Source organism: Botryllus schlosseri, chromosome 15 (genome assembly GCF_051294905.1).
Source record: "Botryllus schlosseri isolate E-star chromosome 15, Bs_hap1, whole genome shotgun sequence".
NCBI lineage: Eukaryota > Metazoa > Chordata > Ascidiacea > Stolidobranchia > Styelidae > Botryllus > Botryllus schlosseri.
Window position 1 is genome coordinate 23526814 of NC_137250.1, and position 25797 is coordinate 23552610.

At 40.5% G+C, this 25797-nt stretch overlaps 1 protein-coding gene across 3 annotated transcripts; it reads left to right on the forward strand.

The window, feature by feature from the left end:
• Positions 1–75: 75 nt before the first annotated feature.
• Positions 76–25797, forward strand: LOC145456906 (uncharacterized). 3 transcript variants are annotated; one of them, XM_080335048.1, is made up of 7 exons: positions 76–238; positions 1225–1355; positions 1587–1660; positions 1736–1801; positions 3858–3938; positions 7645–7773; positions 23688–25797. In XM_080335048.1, the coding sequence occupies exons 1-6, from the start codon at positions 125–127 to the stop codon at positions 7761–7763; spliced, it is 585 nt and encodes a 194-aa protein (XP_080191174.1). In that variant the 5' UTR covers positions 76–124; the 3' UTR covers positions 7764–7773; positions 23688–25797. The 3 variants fall into 3 exon arrangements, with proteins under 3 accessions (XP_080191174.1, XP_080191172.1, XP_080191171.1); XM_080335046.1 differs by lacking the exon at positions 23688–25797 and adding an exon at positions 7825–7906 and having other exon boundaries at positions 7645–7779; XM_080335045.1 differs by lacking the exon at positions 23688–25797 and having other exon boundaries at positions 7645–7906.

A 25797-nucleotide genomic window follows, 5' to 3' on the forward strand; every position in this document is an offset into this window, starting at 1 on the left:
TAAACAATGCGTTAAACGTGAAACGAAAGCTTGTCACTGATCCGGAAGCTAGAAGCAATAAATGCGTGGCTGCAGTTTGAACAGAATTATTTCTTTCTGTTCTCCGGCCTTACTATAAGATAAAATGTCAATATTGACAGTCCTCGCGTTTGCCCTGACGGCAATGGCTTCTGAAAATTACGGCTGCGACGTGAACTCACTTCCGCCAAAACCTGAGCACCCGATGAAGTGGAGCGAGGTAGGTGGTGTTCGATTCAACGTTCAACTTAATAATATGGATGGGCAAATCATCGATTACCTGAATGATTCGATTCTGAATCGAGGATTAAGCATCAGCCGAGTATTCAATTGTAGCAACAGCATGAATGAATGTACCTTTTACGCGACCACAAAGAATGCAATGCCATTTTACGCCGTATTAAAGATAATAAAAGATAACTTCGATGCATACATGTTTAATTTTCCATAGGCGCCTAAATGGCTGACGCTGAATGTTCCTGGTCCTGGCAATTTGAACTTCGCAAGACAAATGCCATGCCGCCGAGAAAAATTATTTGCCATTGACGAAATACCAATTTGAAATCGTGTGCGTCTTTTAGTTAAGTACCTTTGGGCGATTTCAAAATCTTTTGACATAGCTGATAGGAGGTCACAAAATAACAACACGTATCGAAGTCATTATACCAACGGGTCCGCACGAATATGTTTAATTATTATTTACGGGTCCTACATTTACCAAGACACCTCACTCAGCTGTACCGGTAAATCTGATTACGTGAGAAGAGAGAGGATACAAAATTGATAGCGATAAATATGCAATAACCGCTCATACTGACCGATTAAATCATGAATTATGGAAGTTTTTCGCTCTACTCGCGTTTAGGCGATATAAGTTGGTTCACTAATTAGTATGCCTACAACAAATCTCGTTGATGAGTATAGTGGGCAAAAGGTACATCATGATGGGGCTTCGCCAACTGTCAACGTTTTTTTTGGGGGGGGGGCTGATGAAGTGCTGTCTTGGTCCTGATTGTATGTTTCGTATGCTTCGATTGCTTAGCATGGTATCTTATTTGCCAGGAGCGTAAAATTTCAATACTCGAAAAAAGCTTGAAGTAGCTTTGTAATACCTTTGAAATCGCTGCTTATACTTGTGTGTGAATAAAAATTCACGGCGTTACTTTGAATAGCAATACTGATTACATTGACCGCATGTGTTGACAGTACAATGGAACATGGTACGAAACGGTGACTTCGAACGATTACATTTCTCTCGATCACAAATGCCTCACTTTCAATGATTTGCAAATAGATAGGACTGGTTTCCACGACATCATTACGTACTTTTACACGGAGTAAGTATGTGCTGGACTAAGGATGATTGATACTACTGCTACACGACTTAAAACGACTCCGTCCCTAAAACGAACTGATGGTCATATTTTGTGATGCGATTGTTGATATACAATGTTATTCCAATTCTCTACTAGTAGCTGACGATTGCCCCTGACGAGTGTCAATCGAAAATATTTGGGTTTATTGCAATATGGATGTGCTATTCGATTGCATATTACATCTATTTGTAGCGGCAGGGAAATCAAATTTGACCTGCACGTGAAAGAAACCGACGATGGGTATTTTGAAGAATATTCCGTAGAAGGTAATCATCGTTAAGTCTCTTTTCTTGCATGACGTAGGCCTATACATTTTGATATCTTTGTACACTTCGGGGCAGAAAATGAAAGTAAGGCGCAAATCGTGGACGAACACGGGAACCTGAATCCTGAAGCGGCATCGGAAAGTGAGCTAGATAATTGGAAATAAATTTGCAAAGTAGGAAATCAGTTCGGAACGCTTTAATTCTGATGTTCTTCGTATAGCGAGTGGTTGGCGCTTGTCGTCGTAAATAGTATAAGCTATGACAGGGGTGGGCAAACTGCGACTCTTTAAGCCTTTGATTGCGGCTCTTTAATGATTGCACATGAGTTTCACCATTTTACTAGTGAGGTTCAACCTGACTATAAATTGATGCTTCTATAACGTAACGGTTGTGAGTGGCGCAGTTGGTTACGCACTGTAGTCACGACTAGGAACGTATAACAGTACTTCTTCAGGCCCCCACCCCATACCTTGGTCTTGGCCCCCAGACCCCCTCAGCTAATACGCTTTTTGCCGCTCATCTATATTGGGTGTCCTTCAGTGAGTGAGCTTGTATCGCCTAAACGCGCATAACGCGAAAAAAAAATCGATAATTCATGATTTAATCGGTCAATATGATCGGGAATTGCATATATATTGCTATCAATTTTTACCCTCTCTCTGCTCACGTAATCAGATTTACCGGTAGAGCTGAGTGAGTTGTGTTGGAAAAGGTAGGGCCCCTAAATAATGATTAAACATCTTCGGGCGTAGCCGTTGGTATAATGACTTTCGTTACATGATGTTACTTCGCGACCTCCTATCTGCAACGTCAAAGATACTGAAATCGCCCAAATGTACGGTTTCAAATTGGTATTTCTTTACTGGTAAATAACGTTCCCCCGAGATGGCATTTGTCTTGTGGGGCTCAGATCGCCGGAAGAGGAACATTCGTCGCCAGCTATTTAGAAGCCTATGGACAATTAAACGTATATGTATAATTGTATATATATCGAAGTTTTCGGCCAGCACAAGGGCAGCCTTTACGGCCAAGGTCTTCTCGCTCCCGATAGTTCTGGCACACTTCTCGGTGTCGCATGATACATGGCCTATAACTTCATGTCTTGGTGCGTCGTGGCGCGGTAATGACCGGTGCCATCATCTACGTGTCGGAGTTTTCTCCTGGCTCCTTATCGCCGATCTCACTACTATACGGTAGTGCATTGAAAATCCCAGACTGAAAGTGAGCCGTACTACGAGTTGGCAGAAGAGACCACAATATGGACGCATGGGAACAAGAGAGACTGACGATTGATTGAGAGAAGAGAATGAAAGTCTTCCCCAAGATTACGAAAATCAAAGAACCAATGCAATTACAAAAATTCGTGTCGTGGAGCACATAGCCTGAAAAATACAATAAGCACCACCGTTCTGTGCAAGAAATAATAATAACAAAACATATTGTCAATATGCGTATTTTTGTTTTGTTTATTTCCATTTTATTGTGACGTAATAAATTCGTGCTTTTGAATTTTGTTGTTGTGGCTATTTTTCTTTTTGCGATGTGCGGCTCGCGCTTGAAGCAGGTCTGCCACCCTGTACTATAGTATATTCCAGAATTTTGTAGCGAGTTTGGGTTTGATTTCGGGTTAGGTGTGACGTAATATGCATATTGCACAGCTTGAATTATTTTGATTGATTCGCTATGCATGACATTCGCTATTGTTGATGCCTGTCTAGTGTCTATACCGCACACTAGCTATTGTGAACGCGAACTGTTGGCAAGATGTTGAGCGTAGTTATCGTCTTAAATATGTGTGTTTCGCGTCCGTGTTTAGTAGGGCACGTCAAAAATGACTTTTTTCTCAAATCGTACTGGCTACTTGATAAAATTGTTAGGTTACCTAATTTAAGCCTACACACAAAATTTGGTTCAATTCCAGCCAGTAACCGCTTTGCTACAGGAGAATAAAGTTTCTATATATTATATAAAAATCAATAATAAAAAATTTGAAAATTTTCTGTTCACCCCATGAAAGTGTTAGGCTGTCTATAGAAACGATGCTCACAAAATTTGGTTCAATTCCAACCAGTGGAAGCGGAGTTATGGCCGTCGAAAAATTTGGATTTGAATAAAATAGTATTTACGGTGACCGATTCTTTGTTTATTTATTATAGTTGTGCTCACCGTAAAGAAATGTTTTATTCTTTTTTGATAGGTAAGGAACTCAGGAATGCGAAGCACACGTACCTCGGTGATCCCAGGCACTACATGGCATACGTCAAATGCTCTTCTTTTGGTGAGTCGGGAATCCAACCGATAGGCTACAAATTCCTTTACATACACACAGCCCTTACAAATGGGGCTGTTCCACTTCATTTTGAACACGCGGTAGCGACAAAGGTAACTCGACCCAAATCTGTTTAGTTGCTACATACTTTACTATGGGACTGGACTAAGCATCGACCTAATTTCGTCTCTTGACGTACAACGAGGATGGTGAAAGTATCCATATCAACTTAAATCATCCATATGGATATCAAATAGCTGTTAGATGACGAAATGATGCTATTTCTTGGCGTCTTGTCCTCGTGATGGAAGTGCTGAAATTATGATTCTATCCTTATCACCAACTGCAATGGTTCTATCATTATCATTTTCGCCATTTAGCGCCCAATATTACACCAGGTTGGACTGGGTTCAACGCAAACCCTTTCTAGATGTATTATTACCTTAACCAAATAGCTGTCCGGTTGAAAGACTTAATGCCCTTCCAATACCTTCCTATTCTTCAATCTCATCACTATCTGTTGGTTTTTTAAATGATAAAATACTAATAATACCAACTAGATCTCATCCTCTCTGATGATTGACAATTAAACAATGTACCAGTAGTATTGTAGCAGTTAAAATACTAATAATACCAACCATAGGCGCCGAACGCTAATTTTCCTTCGGTATGCGGGTTCGATGACGTCACAAATGAATAACGTCATAATATGACGGAATTGATAACTAGGGTTAATATAGCATCGATCCATGAGGGTTAAGTCACAAGTACATGCGTACATGCGCGTATGATAAGCTTGTCAATGAGTCCGGAAGCGCGGTCAATTAGCGTGATCGCTAGCGAACAATTAAATACGCCAATTATCAATGCATATTAAACGTAACCTCGGCGACGATATCCGCAAGGCAAAATGTCCGAGTGGCACCGACTTCAGGTTCAAACCTTTCTCGTCTTTTACAACTCGAGCCTTGACAAACATATCCCTGGAGTGGTTATGTTTAAGTTTTAGCGGAATTCAATTACGCATGCCCGGCGCACGTACAATCGCACATGTCAGCGGGCATTCGATGTCATTCAGTTTGGCGGTAATCGCTAATCAGCATACACCTAACGGCATTGTCTCTAAGCCATCGAGAGATAGGAGCCAACGTATGCTAGGCTCGAGACGCGGTAGTTGGCCAATGGCCATCGATGATATCTTTCGCACCAGGCCTGTTGCAGATGCGATTGTGTAGTTAAGCGATGATATCGTGCGCGCCAATGCAGATGCGATAGTGCAGGCTAGCGCTGGTATAGTGCGAACCTGGCCTACTGCTGATGTGATTGTTCAAGCCAGTGAACCTAGGCTTGTTGGAGACGCGATAAATCAGACAAGCGTCCCATGCGACGATTGCCGAGCGCACGACAATCAATGACATAATTTCGCGATCATCTCAGAGGGATATCGCGTCGCGTTACATTAGGCACAGACGAATCTCGCTAATTGGCAAGACGCTTTTCGCTAATTGGACTCGCTCACATAGCAGCAGCAGGCAATGTTGTAAACGGAAATACATTGCGATTTGTTCTAAATCACACAATCGCGGGTTTATGCCGATACATGCCAAACCGAATTCTAGGTATGCCGCATACCTAAGAAAATGTCTTGGTATGCGTGGCATACCTTGCATACCCAGGTTCGGCGCCTATGAATTACCAACGATAGATCTCATCCTCTCTGATCATTGACAATTAAAGGATGTACCAGTTGTATTGTTACCGTTATTTTGTTGAATAAAATGGAACGGTTATAAACTGAAGTAGCAAAGCGTATATAGTCTATAAAGCAAAGGTTCTCGAATATTTTTTTGCCCGACCCGAAAATAAATAGTACGGTAAGCACATTAACATTGGATTATAACATTCTAAGCAACGGATTTATGCATGCTCATTATTACACATTAACATAATTCTTAGGAAGAAGGAATGTCAACCTGCTATTTGAGAAACCCATGTATGGGACTGAGACAAAAAGCAAAATACTATGGTGTAAACTAAATTGATACAAATAGCATTACCATATCCAAGAATTGTAAAACATAAATATGAGCTTGTGAGCCTTGGTCATTTTTGATCATCGTGTTTGTAGTTGAAAATCTTGAAGGTTGTAGCAAAGTTCGTTGTGCTACCAACATAATAGGTATCAGATAATCAGATACGTATAATAAGAGTCCATGTAGTGAGCAACCGACAATAGTCCTGTTTTGTTGAAGTACCGGTAATATGAGATAGTTGTCTTACAACTAAGCCTGATTGCCAAGTCTTTCAGTTGGAAGTACACAAATGACGTCATGCTTTCAATATCCGACAGTGCCGAGTGTTCAGGATTTATAATTGGAATGATGGTTGCTTTACACCAGTGGTTCCCAACGTGGGCGATATCGCCCCCCAGGGGGCGATTTGGCGGTCAAGGGGGGCGAAAATGATGAAGGGGGCGACAGGGGGGCGAAAATGGACAAAGGGGGCGACGGGGGGCGAAAATAGCGAAGGGGGCGATAGATAGGGGGGCGATGACGCGTCAAAACGGCTGACCTTTTTTTTTTAGTCATCCCACGGAAATTTTGTAACAAAAGTGCGTCAATTTAGACATTAAGCCGACAATTTGACCTTTTTTTTTAGTCAACCCGCCGGTGATTATAGTTTGTATGCCCAGTTTTCGGTACACAAAATTTGGGGGGCGATGATCGGTGTTGACATTGAAAAGGGGGCGATGGATCGAAAAAGGTTGGGAACCACTGCTTTACACTATCAACTATAGAGTATGCTTCTTTCAATAACGGGTGAATCTCTGTAGATTCAGCTATCCCCTTTTCCGAATTGTTGACTTGTCAGAACAAGATGCCGTGACTGATGACTTGTACGGTCTATTCTTTTGCAACAGCTTTTGACACTGACGTCTCCTCTGCAACCTCTTTCATTAAAAACAGAATAGATGAGGCTGTCTTGAGTCTTGACTGAAGTTTCATCAGCTTCATTGTAATTCAAAAGCATGATTTTTATATGTTGTAGGACCTCACAGCAGCAAATGTACAATGTACATAGCATAATTTTCCACAAGACACAACACTCATGGGGGTACTGATTTACTGCAGCGGAAGCAGGATAAATCATGCTGGTGAAATGATATTCTGCATACTACGGTACTTTTCCAGGAGAGGACCAGGCATCCATACCTCTTCTTCGTAAACGGAACCTATCCTCCTGATAACTTTTTGTTTCTAATTGATGCATCTTCTGCGATCAAATGTACGTCATCCTTACACAATGACGCATATAACACTTGCCATATCAACGACTCTCGGAAAATTTACAGCAATGTACCGGTAAGCTGCAACCTGCCAGGTGCCAATGTCCAGCAAGAGGACAAGACGCCAAGAAATAGCCTCATTTTCGTCGGCTAACAGTTATTTGATATCCATATGGATGATTTATATTGATATGGATACTTTCACCATCCTCGTTGTACGCCAAGAGACGAAATTCGGTCCATGTTTATTCCATTCCCATAGTAAAGCATATAGCAACAAAACAGATTTGGGTCGAGTTACCTTTGTCGCCACCGCGTGTTCAAAATGAAGTGGAACAGCCCCATTGATATAACTGCATTGGCGTCAGTGTATAATAATGTGGACCTTTTGTGTACTTTGAACGAGGTTTAAGTACAGTGAAATTCCAGGTTGGACCATTTGGGCATACACAAGAGAAAAGAAAGTGTCTCCAGAGCTTCTGATCTTCATTATCAACGATCTGCTGAAGCATGGCGTAACAGCGCCGCTTCGCCTGAACAATTGTTGAATAAAATATGGCAGTGGCTATTCGTCCGGAACCGGACGAATAGCCCGCAGCCATAGTCCAGGCTATTCGTCCGGAACTGTATGACGTAACTATCCGAAATATATGTTTTGTGTGACGTAACTATTAAAAACCAACATACCGCATACTGGCATTATTTAGCAATGAGCATTGACGGACTTCGGCTGTTTATGTGTTTAGGTTATCGGTAGCCTTGGCGCCATGCTCTTGAATATATCGAATGCATTGTTTCTGTGGCAGCACACAGTGAATCTCAATGACACAGTACACGATGCGTGAGCATGAGCAGTGAGCACGCGAGTAGTGTAGTAGATCGGTCGTGGTGTGCCATTGTGGCTTATGGGCCCGCTGGTGAGGTGCCGCGAAACTCGTGTTGGTGATGGCACCCTTTTGACCCCCCCTTCCGCTGGTGAGGTGCCATGTGTTCTTATGGGATCTCTGGTGATGGTACCCTTTCGGGTATAGGCTTCGTCGGTGATGTGTCGTGAAAAATCGTGTTGGTGATGGTACCCTTTCAGACCCCTATCGCTCGTGATGTGCCATTGTTTCTTACGGGTTCTCTGGTGATGTGTCATTGGTTCTTATGGGCCCGCTGGTGATGTGCCGTGAAAAATCGTGTTGGTGATGGTACCCTTTCAGACCCCTATCGCTCGTGATGTGCCATTGTTTCTTACGGGGTCTCTGGTGATGTGTCATTGGTTCTTATGGGCCCGCTGGTGATGTGCCGTGAAAAATCGTGTTGGTGATGGTATCCTTTCAGACCCCTATCGCTCGTGATGTGCCATTGTTTCTTACGAGATCTCTGGTGATGTGTCATTGGTTCTTATGGGATCTCTGGTGAGGTGCCATGTGTTCTTATGGGTGCGGTCGTGATTCTCCTTTTTTGCTATAGGCGGTGGCGGTGATTCGCCGTGAAAACTCGTGGTCGTGACTCGCCTTTTTTGCCATAGGCTGTGGTGGTGATTCGCCTGTCATGTATTCTTACGCGGTCTCTGGTGATTCGCCATGTGTTCTTATGGGTGCGGTCGTGATTCGCCCTTTCGGGTATAGGCATCTCTCGCATATCGTATTGAAAACTCGGGGTCGTGACTCGCCTTTTTTACTATAGGCGGTGACGGTGATTCGCCTGTCGTGTATTCTTACGGGATCTGTGGTGACTCGCCATGTATTCTTATGGGTGCGGTCGCATGCGGCTATTGCGTCTTATGGCGGGGGTGACGAGCGGCTCTTATTTCTTACGGTGGGGGTCGCATGCGGCTATTGCGTCTTATGGGTGCGGTCGTGATTCGTACTTTCGGTATAGACTGCGGGCGGCATGTCGTACTTTCAGCAAAAAAGGTGTGAAATAGTTTGCTAAGTCTAGGAATCACTTGCAAGGTAATATTTTGGTATTTAGTTTACCACAGAGCCGGCGTAGACGGTGATTCGAATATCAACAATGAAGACGCCCACGACCGCCTACGTTGGAGACGCTTAATACGAGCCTAAAACTGATTATCTTGATGTTTTTTTTTTTGTTTCCTGTTTTCTTTTGCCCTTTTCATTTTACTCTAATTGAAAAGTCGATATATATATAACAATAGCAACGGTCACAAATTAACACTTCAAATAGCTGTGAAATAGTTTGCAAAACCCCGCGATCGCTGACAAGATAATGTCTCGGTCATAACCATCTTTCACGACTGGGTGTCATAACCATACCGATCGCTCACGCGGTGAAATTTTAGTAATCAGTTTATCACAGAACTTGATATCGCTGGTAAGATTTAACAAGTAACGAATAACAGACCGCCAGTGTCGGTAACTTGAATAGCGACAAATTGTCACTTATTTCCGCTCTAACCCTAATCCTCTGTGAAGTGAGCGCTTATTCAAAAGGGTGTGATATAATTTTAAAATCCGACGACCACTCACCGGATAATGCTTCAGACATAGCAATCCCTCATGCCCGCTCACAAGGTAATATTTCGGTAATTAGTTTATCCCAGAACCGTCGCAGACGGTGATTCGAAAACCGACAATTTGTCACTTGCCCGCGATCGCTATATGTTTCACGCCTCGCGAAAAGTGGCTGACTTTAGTTGTGTGATAAGATCCATGAAAATATTCAATCGATGTGTTAGTTTGTCAACTTGAAATGTAACTCACTACACAAATCAAGTTGAATCGTATTTGAATGTATTGATTCGACCCAACTCAAATCCTATTAACGCGATCTGTTGAATCGAACGTAACCTGAATATTACTGACGCCAACATTCACCCTCATCGGATCATTCACACATCCCACGCCGCTGTTTTAACACTTATAGAATCAATACCAACTATCTCTGACCCGATAATATTCAATCATTTTGGTAATTTGCCAACTTTGAATCCATTCGCGGCATGTACTAAAGGTAAATCCAAATAATCCAGAATGAAATATTTGGACTTTGACATTGTGCGAATTGAAATAGGTTTGACAAACATGACTACCAACTTTCACCCAGTCACATTTCAAGATTATACTTTGAAACAATCCTTGAAACTGACAACTCTATTCACGACTGAGTTTTCCGTTTATCAAATAGAGTTTCAGTAAATACTATCGCGATATTTTAATGTGTTACTACACACAATAGAATCAATCAATGAAATAACACCTGTTGTAAATATTTCTAACTTGACAACCACTTGTGCATACCGCGATCGACTTGTGACGCGATGAGTTAAATCGGAATATTTCAATCTATTTGTCGAAACCTTGAACAAACTATCGGGTTATTTTTTGTTGCAATCGAGTGAACGGAAATAGTATTACGTCTCGACATCTCGCCATCTTACCATATTCAAAGAGTCAACCACGAAAACATTGTCAAGTAAATCCGTTACCCGACCAACTCAAGCAGTTAGCCAAGCATACACGAGTCCATACAAACACTAAAACCTAAAATCCATAACAAGTTCGGATGTATTCGTATCCCTACGCATCTTTTTTAATCAACTTGAAAAGTCGTTACTATTCTGTAGGATAGAGGGATTACTACGCGGTATATTCTGCAAGACAAACTAATTACTACTCGGTATATTTTGTGAGACAAAAGTAATTACTCTTTGGTACAGGGGACTTGAGCTTAACATAATATGTTTGAGTATACGAGATTTGAAAGTCTGATCGACGTAGTTGCGACTTCATTTCTTACAATCGAACGCTGGTGTTACATTGAAAGTTATCATGCTGTAAACATAAGGATTGACACATCGATTTAACATATGTAATAGTTGATCATGACTTGATTATTAAATTATTCGCGTTAATTAGACCCGGCGTTGTGTTGAAAGTTATGACAGCAACAAACTTTTCAGTACCAATGTTATTAACATATTAAGCTGTAAAACTATGCGTGTCTGAAATGTTCTTGAATGGAAAATTATTCCACCTTGGTACATATCACCCTGCGTATCGCGGATATCAGAAAATATTTTACAAATGTAATTGTCCCCACTAACCAAGACTAAAGATGAAACAACAATTTCCTTTGTTAAACAATAACCGGTACAATACTTTATCATCGTAATCAGCAGTGAGAATTGAAACACTTTCGCACATTATCCGGTGTCAAGATATCACACTAGGTGAATTGACATACCGCCGCTTGCATAATACCTAATCCGTTCACACCATTTCACATACTTTGATCATTACAAAAGTAAATTGGAATATGTTTGCTAGATGCATTCAATTCAGTTAGAAATGTCTGGTGCACAACAATCGTAATATCAAAAAAGTACTTGCTACACTGTTATTTGCTAAACGTGTTTTGCATTGTTGTTCATTTGTAGTATTGATTGTTCTTGAACCCTCAAATAATAATTCCCGACATGAAACCAAGCCACTGAAAGTCGTTACCATCACGAAGAAACAATGTGTACGATGTTTGTCAAATGTATCCTACCTGGCCACCAGAAAACAATTTTCACTCACTCGAAATGAAACCAATGTGATGGTCTCCATTCGATATTTTGTTTGTGTCAAATACTTTACAATGATCACATTTGAGTGGTTGAGCTTTACATCATCAAGCTGTTATTTGTAAATCAAGATTTCGGTAAACTTGTAAATGTATCGTTTAACTAACCAACATTTAGTGATTGTTGAACATACGACTTCGAAATACTGCGTTGATCGTAATTTCCATCATCGTGATAATCGAAGTACATTTCTTTCGAATTCGTAACAACCGGCGTTTCTACGACATGATAAATTTTTGACAAGTTATGCTTAGAAGATTGGTTGCATATCGCGAAAAATAATATACCACTCATATTGATACTGTTACTCCATTGATCGATATTTTCAAACGACTAAAATTTATTACTTGAGTTTCTCCGCTTAATGTAAATGCAAACTCAGCCGTCTTTTAACATCACAAAGGCATTGATAAAAAGTAGGCAATCAAACACAACACTTTGTACGACACTAATTATTGTTCCACACATCTCATTTCATACTAAGTGTATACGAAAGATATTCACGACACATGAAAATATTCGCTCATGCTACGAACATACGCAATGATTGGTGGTGCTTTCAAACTGTTTCGATATCACAAGAACTTTATTGTCTGAATGGGTGTTCATGTATCTTAATAATCAAATAGTTCAACACAGAACTAGTACTAACAGAAACATCAGAGAGTTGTTTACACAAAAGTTTGTATGTGTACAGTATGCGAATACCATGTGTAAGTCCAGCACAATTGCAGTATCCATCCGAGTTTAGTCAACACAAATTTATTACAACGGAGCCACGTAAACTTTCGTGAAAGAAAAGCACACTCACTTCCAGAGGGTTATGTCAACACCATAGCAGTAAATCAGCTACTCCAACAACAAAGTACATATGTTTCTAGCCACGATCCTTACATCTTTCACATAGATCAATCTACTTTGCTAACGAAAAGTGCTGAGTCATCACATGATCGCCCTCACAACAAAACAGCCAGTAGATATTATCATTCAAAATATTCCTAACCCTTTACACACCAGTGACAAATCATACAACGAATATGTTTTGTGGGTCGAACTGTTGTTCAGTGTCAAGTCTACCTGTTGAAACGTACATTAAAACAGCGCAATTCAATTAAAACCACGAATCTATTTTCATTTCCTCACAAACTGTAACATACAGAAAAATAAATTTTATTCCGCCAAAACATACTTGTAACCAATCGCTTTCATTAAACACACAACACCATAAAAGTATTTACTTTCTACAACATAGACATTCCGATGTAGTCAAGAAATATTTTTATTAATCAAAATCATCGACTTCTGTTTACGGCGTTAGTGTGTGCATGTCATACATGTGGGATCCGTATTAAAATGGACACGACACGACTGAATGTAAGGAGATAGAAGTCTATCGCATAGATTTACATGTGGTCTTCGCTACGGTTTCAAAAAACGAATCATCTCTTTTGCATTGATCGAGACCGAGCAAGTTAGTTAATGGCCATGATTGTGTTTGTCATATGCGAATGATAGGGTTACTGTCAAATCTACATACAACAACCTTCTGGCACTCATAATAGCAATTTCATTCTCTCCCTTCGTAATTGTAGACTCACGACAAGTATATTGTACAACTCGACAGCTACGTTTAACAACACCAACGACACTAAACATACGATACCTACCCAAGTAAAATTACCATTTTCACCTGGAGGTCAGTCGTTACCAGAGTAAAAAATACCATTGTCCTTTGGAGATTTATCGTTTACTCAGAGTAGCAATACATTTTCACTTGGAGGTCTATCGTTTCCAAGAGTAACAAGCCCCCTTTCCTTTGGAAATCTATTTTTTCCCTGGGTAACAAACCTTTTTCACTTGGAAATATATTTTTTCTCTGGATAACAAACCTTTATCACTTGGAAATATATTTTTTTCCCTGAGCAACAAACCTTTTTCACTTGGAAATATATTTTTTCCCTGAGCAACAAACCTTTTTCACTTGGAAATATATTTTTTCTCTGGATAACAAACCTTTTTCACTTGGAAATATATTTTTTCTCTGGGTAACAAACCTTTTTCGCTTGGAAATATATTTTTTACCTGAGTACCAAACCTTTTTCACTTGGAAATATATTTTTATCCTACAGCAACAAACCATTTTCACATGGAAAACTACTTTTACCTAGAGTAACTAATCATTTTCTTTTGGAAATATATTTTCTCCCTGGGTAGCAAACCCGTTTCGTTTGGAAAACTATCATTTACCTGAGTACCAATACCGTTTGCACTTGGAAATCTATCTTTTCTCCGGGTAACAATACCATTTTCGTTTTGAAAACTAACAACCACACCCGACAATTTGATATTTTTGTATATTGTTACAACGGGCAGTGACAAAATATACACCAACAACGACTCCGATACATTTGTGCAATCGCATATTTACTTGTGTTGGTGCGTCCCATCTAAATCATCGGTTACCCACATGCAATGTGCTCTTGTATATCGAAATGCATGTTTGGGAAATTGGACAATAGGTTTCGATAGGTCTGTGATGTCTGGGTTCGTGCTTTGGATTTTCCAGAGTCAAAATGTCTGAATAAAACACCTCCTCGACGATGGTTGGTATGTGGATAACGGTGTTCGGAAAACGGTTGGATTTATGTCACCCATCGCGATAACAATTCCAGGTCGAGTTTTCCCCGCATGTTTACTATATTGTGTCTTTATTGATCAATGTAAGTCTCAACATTCAGTTTGAAATCGGAAACTCTGATAAAGTATGTAACCGGATCCGGATATCAACTCTGAATCGATAAACCAATGAACAATATTCAAAGTAAACATGTTACACCCTGTGTTTCCACGAAAAAAAAACCATTCAGACATACGTCGCGCTTGTTTGCCCACACCAGTATACGCGTAAATGGAGGTGTGTGACATTGCATGCAATGTGTTGGTATACAAACATCGGGGAGTAATCCTTCGATCCACAGACATTATCATAGCCGGTAATTTTGATGCAGATCGAATGTCATCACACCCGATAACAATACCAATAAGCCACATTGCAATGACTCTGAGTCCGCGCTATGACATCGATATTTCGACACCGTTCACTGATTTATTCGATGGTGTTATCGTTTTGTAACATTACAAGATAGTCATGACCCTATCTGCAGACGGACCACCCAGACCAATTGGATACATCGGTCAATATCCGTCGTGTTGTCGACACCGAAGTTTTCTGCTGAGACTGCAGCGTTTGACCAATGTGAACTATCGAAGTACGGGTGCTCGAAATGATTGCGATCAGTCTTTCACTAAATCACGGTGCATGGATATCGCTACTCCCACATAACGACTCCAAATAAATATCGTGAACAGTGATTCTGCAAATCTCGGACTGATACTGTGATTCAATAAGGTGTGTTTCTGTGGAATGAAGACTGCAATCGTACACCACAATAGAACACTACCTCGTGATTTCACACGCAAGCATATTACACACTTTCGTAAGGGTCCAGTTCGTACGGCGACATTTCGAAACGGTCATCACCACAAGAGATCGAGGTTGATCTCGTCATATCGGAGCATTTTGAAACTGTCATCACCACAAGGTTATTGACGTTGGTTTCAGTTGGTCATGTTAATCCGTTTCACAATCCACCGTTTTTCAACTCCCCGCACCATAGTGTTACGACACAGACAAGAAGCGTCGGTGGAAATAATAAAACACGGAAGGGACACTTTGGTGTTATTTGACATGGACTTTACACCTGACGAACCTTACATTCGAGCGATGCATTGGAATGCCGCTTGTATTATTGACGTAGAAGGAACAGAAATGTATCGATTTATTGGTTTCGTACATATCCAACGAAAATCTGGGTATATGATTGTGCATGGCTCGCATATTCGACTGTGAACGCTCTATTGATATATGCTGTACAGTTCACTTTCGCCGTCGTGCGAATAACCCATGTTACGGTACCATGTTTGTGCGTCTGTATGTCATGCTTCAGATTGACTCAGAGTCATTGCAATGTGGCTTATTGGTATTGTTATCGGGTGTGATGACATTCGATCTGCATCAAAATTACCGGCTATGATAATGTCTGTGGATCGAAGGATTACTCCCCGATGTTTGTATACCAACACATTGCATGCAATGTCACACACCTCCATTTACGCGTATACTGGTGTGGGCAAACAAGCGCGACGTATGTCTGAATGGTTTTTTTTTCGTGGAAACACAGGGTGTAACATGTTTACTTTGAATATTGTTCATTGGTTTATCGATTCAGAGTTGATATCCGGATCCGGTTACATACTTTATCAGAGTTTCCGATTTCAAACTGAATGTTGAGACTTACATTGATCAATAAAGACACAATATAGTAAACATGCGGGGAAAACTCGACCTGGAATTGTTATCGCGATGGGTGACATAAATCCAACCGTTTTCCGAACACCGTTATCCACATACCAACCATCGTCGAGGAGGTGTTTTATTCAGACATTTTGACTCTGGAAAATCCAAAGCACGAACCCAGACATCACAGACCTATCGAAACCTATTGTCCAATTTCCCAAACATGCATTTCGATATACAAGAGCACATTGCATGTGGGTAACCGATGATTTAGATGGGACGCACCAACACAAGTAAATATGCGATTGCACAAATGTATCGGAGTCGTTGTTGGTGTATATTTTGTCACTGCCCGTTGTAACAATATACAAAAATATCAAATTGTCGGGTGTGGTTGTTAGTTTTCAAAACGAAAATGGTATTGTTACCCGGAGAAAAGATAGATTTCCAAGTGCAAACGGTATTGGTACTCAGGTAAATGATAGTTTTCCAAACGAAACGGGTTTGCTACCCAGGGAGAAAATATATTTCCAAAAGAAAATGATTAGTTACTCTAGGTAAAAGTAGTTTTCCATGTGAAAATGGTTTGTTGCTGTAGGATAAAAATATATTTCCAAGTGAAAAAGGTTTGGTACTCAGGTAAAAAATATATTTCCAAGCGAAAAAGGTTTGTTACCCAGAGAAAAAATATATTTCCAAGTGAAAAAGGTTTGTTATCCAGAGAAAAAATATATTTCCAAGTGAAAAAGGTTTGTTGCTCAGGGAAAAAATATATTTCCAAGTGAAAAAGGTTTGTTGCTCAGGGAAAAAAATATATTTCCAAGTGATAAAGGTTTGTTATCCAGAGAAAAAATATATTTCCAAGTGAAAAAGGTTTGTTACCCAGGGAAAAAATAGATTTCCAAAGGAAAGGGGGCTTGTTACTCTTGGAAACGATAGACCTCCAAGTGAAAATGTATTGCTACTCTGAGTAAACGATAAATCTCCAAAGGACAAGGGTATTTTTTACTCTGGTAACGACTGACCTCCAGGTGAAAATGGTAATTTTACTTGGGTAGGTATCGTATGTTTAGTGTCGTTGGTGTTGTTAAACGTAGCTGTCGAGTTGTACAATATACTTGTCGTGAGTCTACAATTACGAAGGGAGAGAATGAAATTGCTATTATGAGTGCCAGAAGGTTGTTGTATGTAGATTTGACAGTAACCCTATCATTCGCATATGACAAACACAATCATGGCCATTAACTAACTTGCTCGGTCTCGATCAATGCAAAAGAGATGATTCGTTTTTTGAAACCGTAGCGAAGACCACATGTAAATCTATGCGATAGACTTCTATCTCCTTACATTCAGTCGTGTCGTGTCCATTTTAATACGGATCCCACATGTATGACATGCACACACTAACGCCGTAAACAGAAGTCGATGATTTTGATTAATAAAAATATTTCTTGACTACATCGGAATGTCTATGTTGTAGAAAGTAAATACTTTTATGGTGTTGTGTGTTTAATGAAAGCGATTGGTTACAAGTATGTTTTGGCGGAATAAAATTTATTTTTCTGTATGTTACAGTTTGTGAGGAAATGAAAATAGATTCGTGGTTTTAATTGAATTGCGCTGTTTTAATGTACGTTTCAACAGGTAGACTTGACACTGAACAACAGTTCGACCCACAAAACATATTCGTTGTATGATTTGTCACTGGTGTGTAAAGGGTTAGGAATATTTTGAATGATAATATCTACTGGCTGTTTTGTTGTGAGGGCGATCATGTGATGACTCAGCACTTTTCGTTAGCAAAGTAGATTGATCTATGTGAAAGATGTAAGGATCGTGGCTAGAAACATATGTACTTTGTTGTTGGAGTAGCTGATTTACTGCTATGGTGTTGACATAACCCTCTGGAAGTGAGTGTGCTTTTCTTTCACGAAAGTTTACGTGGCTCCGTTGTAATAAATTTGTGTTGACTAAACTCGGATGGATACTGCAATTGTGCTGGACTTACACATGGTATTCGCATACTGTACACATACAAACTTTTGTGTAAACAACTCTCTGATGTTTCTGTTAGTACTAGTTCTGTGTTGAACTATTTGATTATTAAGATACATGAACACCCATTCAGACAATAAAGTTCTTGTGATATCGAAACAGTTTGAAAGCACCACCAATCATTGCGTATGTTCGTAGCATGAGCGAATATTTTCATGTGTCGTGAATATCTTTCGTATACACTTAGTATGAAATGAGATGTGTGGAACAATAATTAGTGTCGTACAAAGTGTTGTGTTTGATTGCCTACTTTTTATCAATGCCTTTGTGATGTTAAAAGACGGCTGAGTTTGCATTTACATTAAGCGGAGAAACTCAAGTAATAAATTTTAGTCGTTTGAAAATATCGATCAATGGAGTAACAGTATCAATATGAGTGGTATATTATTTTTCGCGATATGCAACCAATCTTCTAAGCATAACTTGTCAAAAATTTATCATGTCGTAGAAACGCCGGTTGTTACGAATTCGAAAGAAATGTACTTCGATTATCACGATGATGGAAATTACGATCAACGCAGTATTTCGAAGTCGTATGTTCAACAATCACTAAATGTTGGTTAGTTAAACGATACATTTACAAGTTTACCGAAATCTTGATTTACAAATAACAGCTTGATGATGTAAAGCTCAACCACTCAAATGTGATCATTGTAAAGTATTTGACACAAACAAAATATCGAATGGAGACCATCACATTGGTTTCATTTCGAGTGAGTGAAAATTGTTTTCTGGTGGCCAGGTAGGATACATTTGACAAACATCGTACACATTGTTTCTTCGTGATGGTAACGACTTTCAGTGGCTTGGTTTCATGTCGGGAATTATTATTTGAGGGTTCAAGAACAATCAATACTACAAATGAACAACAATGCAAAACACGTTTAGCAAATAACAGTGTAGCAAGTACTTTTTTGATATTACGATTGTTGTGCACCAGACATTTCTAACTGAATTGAATGCATCTAGCAAACATATTCCAATTTACTTTTGTAATGATCAAAGTATGTGAAATGGTGTGAACGGATTAGGTATTATGCAAGCGGCGGTATGTCAATTCACCTAGTGTGATATCTTGACACCGGATAATGTGCGAAAGTGTTTCAATTCTCACTGCTGATTACGATGATAAAGTATTGTACCGGTTATTGTTTAACAAAGGAAATTGTTGTTTCATCTTTAGTCTTGGTTAGTGGGGACAATTACATTTGTAAAATATTTTCTGATATCCGCGATACGCAGGGTGATATGTACCAAGGTGGAATAATTTTCCATTCAAGAACATTTCAGACACGCATAGTTTTACAGCTTAATATGTTAATAACATTGGTACTGAAAAGTTTGTTGCTGTCATAACTTTCAACACAACGCCGGGTCTAATTAACGCGAATAATTTAATAATCAAGTCATGATCAACTATTACATATGTTAAATCGATGTGTCAATCCTTATGTTTACAGCATGATAACTTTCAATGTAACACCAGCGTTCGATTGTAAGAAATGAAGTCGCAACTACGTCGATCAGACTTTCAAATCTCGTATACTCAAACATATTATGTTAAGCTCAAGTCCCCTGTACCAAAGAGTAATTACTTTTGTCTCACAAAATATACCGAGTAGTAATTAGTTTGTCTTGCAGAATATACCGCGTAGTAATCCCTCTATCCTACAGAATAGTAACGACTTTTCAAGTTGATTAAAAAAGATGCGTAGGGATACGAATACATCCGAACTTGTTATGGATTTTAGGTTTTAGTGTTTGTATGGACTCGTGTATGCTTGGCTAACTGCTTGAGTTGGTCGGGTAACGGATTTACTTGACAATGTTTTCGTGGTTGACTCTTTGAATATGGTAAGATGGCGAGATGTCGAGACGTAATACTATTTCCGTTCACTCGATTGCAACAAAAAATAACCCGATAGTTTGTTCAAGGTTTCGACAAATAGATTGAAATATTCCGATTTAACTCATCGCGTCACAAGTTGATCGCGGTATGCACAAGTGGTTGTCAAGTTAGAAATATTTACAACAGGTGTTATTTCATTGATTGATTCTATTGTGTGTAGTAACACATTAAAATATCGCGATAGTATTTACTGAAACTCTATTTGATAAACGGAAAACTCAGTCGTGAATAGAGTTGTCAGTTTCAAGGATTGTTTCAAAGTATAATCTTGAAATGTGACTGGGTGAAAGTTGGTAGTCATGTTTGTCAAACCTATTTCAATTCGCACAATGTCAAAGTCCAAATATTTCATTCTGGATTATTTGGATTTACCTTTAGTACATGCCGCGAATGGATTTAAAGTTGGCAAATTACCAAAATGATTGAATATTATCGGGTCAGAGATAGTTGGTATTGATTCTATAAGTGTTAAAACAGCGGCGTGGGATGTGTGAATGATCCGATGAGGGTGAATGTTGGCGTCAGTAATATTCAGGTTACGTTCGATTCAACAGATCGCGTTAATAGGATTTGAGTTGGGTCGAATCAATACATTCAAATACGATTCAACTTGATTTGTGTAGTGAGTTACATTTCAAGTTGACAAACTAACACATCGATTGAATATTTTCATGGATCTTATCACGCAACTAAAGTCAGCCACTTTTCGCGAGGCGTGAAACATATAGCGATCGCGGGCAAGTGACAAATTGTCGGTTTTCGAATCACCGTCTGCGACGGTTCTGGGATAAACTAATTACCGAAATATTACCTTGTGAGCGGGCATGAGGGATTGCTATGTCCGAAGCATTATCCGGTGAGTGGTCGTCGGATTTTAAAATTATATCACACCCTTTTGAATAAGCGCTCACTTCACAGAGGATTAGGGTTAGAGCGGAAATAAGTGACAATTTGTCGCTATTCAAGTTACCGACACTGGCGGTCTGTTATTCGTTACTTGTTAAATCTTACCAGCGATATCAAGTTCTGTGGTAAACTGATTACTAAAATTTCACCGCGTGAGCGATCGGTATGGTTATGACACCCAGTCGTGAAAGATGGTTATGACCGAGACATTATCTTGTCAGCGATCGCGGGGTTTTGCAAACTATTTCACAGCTATTTGAAGTGTTAATTTGTGACCGTTGTTATTGTTGATATTCGAATCACCGTCTACGCCGGCTCTGTGGTAAACTAAATACCAAAATATTACCTTGCAAGTGATTCCTAGACTTAGCAAACTATTTCACACCTTTTTTGCTGAAAGTACGACATGCCGCCCGCAGTCTATACCGAAAGTACGAATCACGACCGCACCCATAAGACGCAATAGCCGCATGCGACCCCCACCGTAAGAAATAAGAGCCGCTCGTCACCCCCGCCATAAGACGCAATAGCCGCATGCGACCGCACCCATAAGAATACATGGCGAGTCACCACAGATCCCGTAAGAATACACGACAGGCGAATCACCGTCACCGCCTATAGTAAAAAAGGCGAGTCACGACCCCGAGTTTTCAATACGATATGCGAGAGATGCCTATACCCGAAAGGGCGAATCACGACCGCACCCATAAGAACACATGGCGAATCACCAGAGACCGCGTAAGAATACATGACAGGCGAATCACCACCACAGCCTATAGCAAAAAAGGCGAGTCACGACCACGAGTTTTCACGGCGAATCACCGCCACCGCCAATAGCAAAAAAGGCGAATCACGACCGCACCCATAAGAACACATGGCACCTCACCAGAGATCCCATAAGAACCAATGACACATCACCAGAGATCTCGTAAGAAACAATGGCACATCACGAGCGATAGGGGTCTGAAAGGGTACCATCACCAACACGATTTTTCACGGCACATCACCAGCGGGCCCATAAGAACCAATGACACATCACCAGAGACCCCGTAAGAAACAATGGCACATCACGAGCGATAGGGGTCTGAAAGGGTACCATCACCAACACGATTTTTCATGACACATCACCGACGAAGCCTATACCCGAAAGGGTACCATCACCAGAGATCCCATAAGAACACATGGCACCTCACCAGCGGAAGGGGGGGTCAAAAGGGTGCCATCACCAACACGAGTTTCGCGGCACCTCACCAGCGGGCCCATAAGCCACAATGGCACACCACGACCGATCTACTACACTATACTCACGCGGTACATCGTGCAGTGCAATGATTTCCAGTCCGACATTGTCCACTGCTATGCGATGATACCATCCGAAGAAAAATTTAAGCTAAGTACCGCATCTCTGCTATGCTACCCCTGCTTTGTGGACTTAACAATAAATAATCGCCGTCTACTCCCAAAAGCAATTTGTGTGGTGTACTGAACCGATAAAAATGCTAATAAACCGAACTGAGCTGATATATCCCAGTCTTTCCAGCACGTCTGCTAGAAGATGAAGATATATATCGCAACCCGGGATATATCGCGTTGTGGATGGCTGTATTCTGTACCTCATGTATAACGACCAATTCCTTTTCATTGACTTATGAAGGCATCTCGATGGTATTACAGACGCATTGCAATACAATTACACATTAGGATCAACAAAAAGTATACAAAAACTACAGCAAGCAAGGACAGAAGTCCACAGTCCCGCTGTAGCGTAAGGATCGGGAGATCATCATAGAAATGAATGCGAATTAATCAGTGTTCAGTTCATGCAGGAGTAATTTGGGGGTATTGTGATAGAGAGCGACTGCGATAACTGCCAGAGCACTACCAATGTGGATCCTCCAATCGCCAATCCAATCTGTCAATGTTGTGAAGTATAGAATGCACGTTGTATTTGACCACGGCGCTTGTAATTCAATTTCGTAGTAATTATCGTCGGGTGATACATTTTCAAATACACACACATAAAATGATAAAATGCGATATACAGGACATAATGTGATGTAATGAACAGAACAGACATTAGGATGCCGGAAGACCATACAGTATCTCAATCTGGTTTCCACCTCAGCTTAGTGTAGGTTCGATCTTGATCTTGTCGAGTCTTCCGTTTTCAGAGAGCCTTTCTTTTCTCGTTTTTATTCGATTCTTTGTTCCGGTATAGAGATTGTAGGATTGTGCAATCTCTATAGTTCCGGTCCTTCAACTAGTCTCTCTCTGCGCTTATCGATGACTTAGGACCGAGTGACACTGGGCTAAAGTAGCCCAGATAATCCTCGGGTAGTTGAACCCAAGTCGTTAGCGTTGTAGGTGGCGGAAGTCACCATTACGCTAGAGTACCCTTGTTTGGATATTAGTAGAGATAGATAACCAGCGACGGTTTTATGTTCCGGTAATATACAGCGTTAAACTAAACATGCAAACGTTAAACAGCCTAGCCGAAGTCCGTCAACTCAGCAACGTCAGTATGCTTGCTGGCGGCGCATTTTTACGTCACACGTCAGTATGCTGGCGGTGCTTAGCTACGTCACACAGTTCCGGACGAATAGCCTGAACTATGGCTGCGGGCTATTCGTCCGGTTCCGGACGAATAGCCACTGCCATAAAATATACCATTCATGGGTTGGTTGTTTGTGGTATTCATGGTGTTTTTCGACTGCAACGGTCATTATCACCACGCGTGTCTTAATTATGATTCCGTGTCTGCCGACTCGTAGCAAGGCCCCCTTTCCTTCTAAGCTTTTTTAACTCTTTCGACGCCGAGCTAAATTTGACGATTGTCTTCAAAACGCCGCGATTTTCACCAAATAACCCCAAATTGGTATCTCTTTGCAGGCAAATAATGTTCCTTCGAGATGGCACATGTCCTTTGAGGCTCACATCGCCGGGACCGGAACATTCGGCGCCAGCCATTTAGGTGGACAATTAAACATAATATGTATACATCTCGAAGTTTCTGGTCAGAACAAGGCCAAGGTCTTCTCGCAGCGATCGTTCTGGCACACTTCTCGGCGTCGTATATTACATTGTTACATGCCCTAACTTCATATGTCTTGGTGCGGCGTGGCGCGGTAATGCCCGACGCCGGAGTGCCCATTTCTATAAATCACGCGTTTTTTTGTTTGGGGAAGGGTACCCAATAATCAAGTTATTCGACAACATTAAATCGCGGACTACGCGAAATATTTTTGAAAACGTTGCATAAATTTCTAAAAAAATGCTTTATTATTTGTTAATTCACGAAATACATTTGGCCCCCCAATTGGGAGGTTTGGGGTGCGGCAGTTACGGTCCTTGTAAGATTATAACTTATCATTATCATGTATATTGAGAAAAAGTTTAATCAAGTACCCACAGTAATTCGATTTTTGTACGTATTTCCTCAATTTTTTACAACGTTTCTTGAGGCTTTCGCGGGCCGCACAAAACGGTGTTGCGGGCCGCATGCGGCCCGCGGGCCGTAGTTTGCCCACCCCTGGTATAGTATGTAAACGTTTACATCCTATCTCTACTATCAGCGTGTACTCAAAGGTGGTGTGGACACTCGGAAAATCACGTGACTGTCATGCCCAGATACCTTTGAATACTTTGTTATTGTCGATCCGTCTCGACCAGTAATTAAAGGCAAAGTCGCTATTGCTTTTCGTTGATTTTAACTATGTTCCACATCCAGTTGGGTGACATAATCTCGTATGGTATATTTTGATGCTGTCAACTTGCGCTGTATCAAGTTTCAAGACTATGACTCTATGACTAGCGTAGTAATTTCGCTGTCGAAGTCGAGTATCGAGTAAATCAGCTCGCACCGATATATTGTCGACTTTGATAACGGAATTACTATGCTAATCATTGAGTGACGATACTAAATAAAACCTACTGCGAAGCTGCATAACACAACCAAGATATACCATGCCAAATTTCGTCATCCATCTCGGTACGTAACACTTTCAAAATTCACATATACCAATATCAAATTTTGCAAAAATTCATTTATGCGGTAGGCGCAATGCCAAACCAGCGCACGCAGACCTTGGATACTCGAATTTGATAACGTACTTACTACTGTAATTATAGAGTCACACCCTTGAAACTTGCTACAGTGTTAGATTCCTTCCTCAAGATATGCAATACGAAATTTTATTATCCATAGCCGTATAAAATACATTTAAATTGTGCACATACCAATACTGGCTTTTGCAATAAAATATGCTTTGCGGCAGGCTGAATGCCAAATCAGCGCGCACCCTGACATACGCCACTTTGATAACGAAATTGCTACCATAATAATTGAGTCACGGCCTTAAAACTCGATACAGTGCTAGATGTCTCCATCAGAATATGTAATACGATATCTTGTTATCCACCGCGGAATAAAACACATTCAAAACCTACGTAGCATTATAGCAATTTCGGCTTTTGTGAAAAATCTGGCATGCAGTAGGCTAGATGTCAGGTCAGCGATGTACTTGATATACTCGACTATGATAACGAAATTACTATCCTGATCACCGAGTCTCCCTCCTGTGTTTGATGACTTTTTCATACCTGCTAAACATGTCCATTCCCATTACACGAGATCTTCGTCTAAAGGAAACGTCTACTTACCCCAACCCAATAGCAACCTAACTAAGAGATCTATCGACTACTCGGGACCTATCATCTGGAATGCATTACCATCACATATCCGTGAATTGCCTTATAATAGATTCAAAAAAGCCCTAC